This window comes from Pediculus humanus, genomic scaffold (genome assembly GCF_000006295.1).
Source record: "Pediculus humanus corporis 1103172108315 genomic scaffold, whole genome shotgun sequence".
In the NCBI taxonomy this organism is placed as follows: domain Eukaryota; kingdom Metazoa; phylum Arthropoda; class Insecta; order Psocodea; family Pediculidae; genus Pediculus; species Pediculus humanus.
This window is the reverse complement of record NW_002987884.1, coordinates 83153-89349: the sequence shown is the minus strand read 5'-3', so window position 1 is coordinate 89349 and position 6197 is coordinate 83153. Positions and strand designations below refer to the sequence as shown.

The following is a 6197-nucleotide window of genomic DNA, read 5'->3' as shown; positions in this document are numbered from 1 at the left end:
GCCAACAACAACAACAACAACAACAACAAGGAGGAGCCGGAGTCGGAGGACAACAACAACAACAACAACAACAACAACAAGAAGGAGGAGCCGGAGGCCAACAACAACAACAACAAGGAAAAGCCGGAGTTGGAGGCCAACAACAACAACAACAAAAACAATCCAAAAAAGTCGTTAAAACCGTAACCACCAAAGTCGTTACCACCACCAAACAAAAACAAAAACAAAAACAACAAGCCGGAGCCGGAGGTCAACAACAACAACAACAACAAGCCGGAGCCGGAGTCGGAGGTCAACAACAACAACAACAACAAGAAGGAGGAGCCGGAGGCCAACAACAACAACAACAACAAGGAGGAGCCGGAGGTGTTGTCGGAGGAGTAGTTCCCGTCGCTGCTGCTCCCGTTGCCGCTGCCCCCGTCTACCACGGAGGTTACACCGGAGGATTCGGTGGTGCTGCCGCTAGTGCTGCCGCCTCTGCCGTTTCCAAATCTGGTTCCGTCGTCTACTAGATTCATACTCATAAAAATACATCAAACTCTCCACTAGTCGGTTTTAATACAATATATTTCGGTTGAATTTTTTAAAAAATTTAATGTAAATTATTATTATTATTTTTTTCATGTAAATTATTTAGGCAATAAAATTTTTTTCCGTTAATTTTCGTTTGATTTTATTTCTCTTTCTTTTTTTTTTAAATCTCTGTAACCGTTTTTTGGGCAAATGTTCTCCACATATCCCATTTGTCAGAAAAAATTTTTTAATATTTTTTTTCATCAGAGTAGTTTTTTTTTTTTTTTTTTTTTAAATTTGTAGGAAAAGTTTTTGTTAGAAAATTCAATTTTGATAATACAATCTCAGTATACAATATCTTTAGTTTAAAGTTAATTTACTGTTTTAACAACTTATAAAATGTCATCCAGATAAGTATTAATAACAAAACAAAATTAATGACAAAAAATTTTTTTATTAATTTTCTGTAATGACATGCTATAATAATAATTTTTTTTTTTTAAATAAGTAAACTTTTAACAAAAATATTTTTTTTTTCTTTACAATATTTATTTATATAACATGAAAAAAAATATCAACTTACCAGTTGTATTTATTTACTTCTGTAGTTTTTATGTGCTAAAATTCTTTTATATTTGTTCCTTGAAATTACAAATAAAGCTCAACTTATGTGAGAATGATATTTGAATGATTTTTTTTGTTTTTAAATAATTTTATGACAATAAGAAAATAATTTTTAACCATCAATAAATAAATATACTGCAATGGATGAATAGATATTTACATTAAATTTACATTAAAGTTCTTTTTTATTAATTTTTTTTTCTACTAATTAAAAATTCTATGTAATATAACTTACTATGTGATGAGAAACCCATAAATTACTTTAATAAATATAAAAAATAAACAATAAAAAAATTACAGAAAGACATTATTAATTTTAACCGCCATGTTTATAACAGTTATCTTTACGGAGGGAAAAAAACAAATTAATTTGTTTCAAAATCTTCGCGCTAAATTAAATTCTTTTGAAACAAACAATGAAATCGTTGTTATTATTATTATTATTTTCGAATACGAAATGCTTGTATGTACTTGTCGGAGTTTTTAAACATTTATTCCAGGTTTAAACCGTATTCCTTAGGGAATTTAAATAAATTAAATGTAATTAAATGTAAATTAGGGAATAAAAATGTTCGAATGCTCGAATTTCGCTGATGCTGTTTAAAAAAAAAATTATACGAAGAATGATGGCCGTTTCGCGAGATAACGCGAACTCTTGTAAGATTTCATCATTGTTTTGTTTTTTTTTTTGCATTAATATATTTCATATTAAGGGTGATTTGTTAGTGTTATTATTATTATTATTATTATTACTTAGCTTTCATTTTTTTTTTTTTTTTCATTTATCCTTATTTGTTGTTTGGTTTTAGATTTAATTGGATTTAGAAACGTTTAATTATTTTAATTAGTTTTTTTTTATAAATTATCTTTAATGATTTAAATTAAAATGAAAAAATTACTGTGTCTATTATTATTATTATTTTATTGGCATATTATTATTTCAGGTGTGCACTGTTAATTTAGTTTTTCCTGTTGTATTTCTGTGGATTGTAGTGGTGAGTGTCTACCCTGAAATTGGATTCATATTTAGTATCCTGTTAATTTCTATATTAAGTTTTTTTTTTTTTTAAACTTTCTCGGCTTCTTTTACTGTTTTTTTCTTTTAGGGCAAACTTAGTGTTTTACATCATTATTATGTATAGTTGGATGTGGTTAATAACCTGGCACCTTCCTTTTAATGGTTACTATTTGAACACACACAATATTGAACCAAATTTTTGAAATGAATATAAAGTAAGTTAGATAGTTTGACAAAAATTTTTATTTAATTATTCTGCTTGTACTTAACAAAAATTTTTCAGTGCATATAAATGCAACTTTTTTTCATGCATTTTTAATGTATTTTTATTTATTAAACATTGTCCAACAGGAAATCTATGTATTATCAACATTTTCTTATTGATTTTAGATAGTATTCATTTAAAAATTGCTACATTATTACTACAAAAACCAATACTTCAAAATGAACACCTCAATTTTGTGGCCAATTGACTCATTTACAAAAGATAAGTAAAAATTAAGTTTAATTCAAATCTTTAAAGAGTCTGACTCTTTGTTTATCTGAATGAAATGGCTTTTTCCTTCAATGGCTGCAACTTTAAAAGATTTATGATAGTAAGCAGCACAACATTGTTATGATTTTTATATTGACGTTATTTCGATGATCACACCAAAATCTACTTTGTGCTTCTACTCGTGACATATCAATTCCTGTTGACTCGTAGTCATGTAGGACTTGTTGTGTTCCCAACCAAATCCATCACTTGTGAGAATGTGGGCATCTATTTGTTTATTCATATATGTGCAAACGTTCTGATGGCGCTTTCTAAGCTAAGTTAGGGAGAAGGAACAAATACTCCATTCATCCCTTAATGAGAGAACGATTGTATGAGGAGTCGCTCCAATGCAACAGTTGCATCGATTGTATTTATCCCCATATAAATAGTGGACTTTAAAACCACAGAGGGAGTCTTTGAGTTTCATCTGTCAGTCAGAGTAAAAGTGGTGATTTCTATAAAGTACACCAATCATAAAAACCTCATGGTTGCTATGATTAATATTATTATTATTTTGATTTACGAAACACTATAATTTTGTAAAGGTTGTTTTTGTTTGATGGTTAAGTCCTTTTGAGCTTTTACCTGGAAAAAAAAGGAAATAGTTTAATCTGGATTAAACTTTTTTTAAACGGAAATAAAGCATTTAAAAAAAAAATTTTAAATTTAAGAATGCAAAATTTTTATTTTAGATTTGTGCTGAAAGATGATACATTTCCAAAAAAAAAAAGAGTGGTTATTTATAGTGTATTCGAAAGGATGACAGTTACAAATGTGAATGAATTTTGAAATAAATTTTTTTTTTTTTTGATCATTTGAGAGTTTTATCCTAATTAGTCGTTTAGTAAACTAGGCCACGGGCACCAGCAGCAGCTCCGGCAACGGCTCCAACGTATCTTCCGGCGTATCCGGTGTAAACGGGGGCAGCAGTACGGTATCCAGCAAGGTGGTGTTGTTGTTGTTGTTGTTGTTGTTGACCTCCGACTACGGCTCCAGCTTGTTGTTGTTGTTGTTGTTTTTGTTTTTTGGTAGTAACGACTTTAGTGGTTACGGTTTTAACGACTTTTTTGGATTGTTTTTGTTGTTGTTGTTGTTGTTGGCCTCCGACTCCGGCTCCTCCTTGTTGTTGTTGTTGTTGTTGTTGTTGTTGTCCTCCGACTCCGGCTCCTCCTTGTTGTTGTTGTTGTTGTTGTTGTTGTCCTCCGACTCCGGCTCCTCCTTGTTGTTGTTGTTGTTGTTGACCTCCAGCGACGGTAGCAACGTGGGGAACGGTCATGACGGGTAGGTAAGCCATGGTGGCGGGAACGGCTTGGAAACCAGTTCCGACGACTCCAGCAGCGGCACCAGATTCGGCAACAACGGCTTCTTCAGTTTCGGCTTCAGCTTCAACACCTCCGGCGGCGGCAGCGGCAGCAGCTCCACCTCCGACTCCTCCGGCACCAGCGGCGGCGGCGGCACCAGCTCCAGCTCCGACTCCTCCGGCACCAGCGGCGGCAGCGGCACCAGCTCCAGCTCCGACTCCTCCGGCGGCGGCTCCAGCCATGGCACCAACTCCAGATACGACGGGACCGTCGACAACTTCGTAAACTTGTTCAACTACGGGTTCTTGAACGACGGGGGAAACGTGAGCTACGGTGGGGTATCCCATGTAGACAGCGGTGGGGAATCCACTGACGACTTTTTGGCTAGATTCAGAGCGAGCGACTCCGGCGGTGAATCCGTTGGCGAAACCTTTGTTGAATCCAGCGGTGTAACCGGATTCAACTTTGGTGACGACGGGGACAGTTCTAGTTCTGACACCGCGGACGACAACGCCTTGGGTTTGAGCTACACCCATACCTCCCATGCTTTGTCCTTGAGCTTGAGCTTGAGCTTGTCCCATGCCCATGCCTCCCCATTTTTGTCCTTGAGCTTGAGCTTGAGCTTGTCCCATGCCCATGCCTCCCCATTTTTGTCCTTGAGCTTGAGCTTGAGATTGAGCTTGGCCTCCTACTCCTCTGTAACCTCCCCACATGTGATGACCTTGATGACCTTGGGATTGATGATGGGATTGAGATTGGGATTCACCTCCCCACATGCCATGCCAGACACCAGATTGGACGAATCCAGCGGCGAAAAGTACAAAAACTGAAAATTTAAAAAACATTTTTTAAGGTTTTTTTTTTTGTAGTAGCTCACAAGTACACAAAACAACTCGTGAATGACTACGAAATTTTAATTCTGAGCTTTTATACAGAATTCATTCCGCGATTGTCACGTATTTTTCTTCCATTATCTTCAAAATAATTTGGTTTTTAATCGTCTTTCAATTTATTTTATTATTTTAAGAATTAAACCATCCGTGAATATCGAAATCAATAAATAAAAAATAAATAAAAAGTTTTTTTTTAATTTTTATTTTTTTTTTCTTTATCATTTTTAAAAGGTAAACTCATATTCGAAATGATAGTTCGTGTCAACAGTCGACTTCTTTTATCTTTTTCACCTTTACGTTAATAATAATAATAATAATAATATGTTTACTTTTTTCTTACCTTTTCGTATCTGCCTTTCCTCTCTTTTCTACCTCGAAAATCTCAAATCCGAATATCATCATCATTATCATAATAATAATTATAAACAAAATACCCATTTTAACATAAATCTTGCAACAACAAAAAAATTTATATTAAAAAATTGAGTTTCCTGTAATTTTCATTAAGCAAAGCATTATTATTATTATGGTCACTCTTAAATACGACAAGATTCTTATTTGTCGGGGTTTTTAAGCATTTATCCCAGGTTTATACCCGGGGATTCCTTAGGGATAAATGCTCCAATATCGGTGATGCTGCTGTTTTCAAAGAATGTGGGCCGTCTCACATAGTGCGATTTCCTGGATGGTTTTCCCTCCTTTAGGTTCTTCAAAATCTTCTTTAAATTTCCTTTGATTGAATGTGGCGTCATGGCTCCCAGTGCTGCTCCCACGATGACCGGAATCGTTTCTGTTTTTGTTCCCCACATCCTGGCTATTTCAGCCTTCTGTCTGCTTCTTTGGCTGTTTCACCATTTTTCCGCATTATGCTTCTCAGGATGATATCCGGTTTGTTGGCTGGCACAGTTCTATCAGTGTGGATTTGTTGATCATATAGAACTGTGCATGGATCTACTGTCGTAACCGGGTTTGTGTTGTACCACTCTTTGGGTAATCCCTTCCTCTTCCACACTCACGATAGATACTCCAATGGAGATATTGACATATTTTATTGTGCCTCTCCAGATATTCATGTTTTGCAAATATCGGACAACCGGAAATTAAATGATCGATGGTTTCCGATTGGGATTGGTCAATTCGGCACTTGTCATCTTGGCGGACTTTGAGAATTATACCCTCTCATAGTTATGGGTCCTTAAATGCCTGGTTTCGAGCAGGAATTGTAATAAACGCTTCCGTTTCAATTTTAAGTTTTCCACTCCGTTTATTATCATTATTAATACTCTTTTCCCGATTCGAAAAAAAAAACT

General features: G+C 34.8%; 2 protein-coding genes across 2 annotated transcripts in view; one reads left to right on the top strand and one right to left on the bottom strand.

Moving 5' to 3' along the window:
• The window catches only part of Phum_PHUM595890 (uncharacterized protein), a gene marked incomplete at both ends in the record, with an annotated part of 1976 nt that extends 1464 nt beyond the window's left edge, over positions 1–512 (top strand). Inside the window, 2 exons of the mRNA XM_002432576.1 lie at positions 85–128; positions 238–512. Of these exons, the coding sequence (XP_002432621.1) occupies positions 85–128; positions 238–512 (319 nt within the window). The remainder of the gene's footprint in view (positions 1–84; positions 129–237) is intronic.
• A 2990-nt stretch (positions 513–3502) lies between these two features.
• Positions 3503–4884, bottom strand: Phum_PHUM595880 (uncharacterized protein). The gene has a single exon (XM_002432575.1). It carries the CDS (start codon positions 4837–4839, stop codon positions 3535–3537), a length of 1305 nt encoding a protein of 434 aa, XP_002432620.1. The 5' UTR covers positions 4840–4884; the 3' UTR covers positions 3503–3534.
• Between the last annotated feature and the right edge of the window lie 1313 nt (positions 4885–6197).

Excerpts from the sequence above, each read along its gene's own strand:
- Phum_PHUM595880 (XM_002432575.1), bottom strand. The coding sequence starts at position 4,839 with ATGTTTTTTAAATTTTCAGTTTTTGTACTTTTCGCCGCTGGATTCGTC.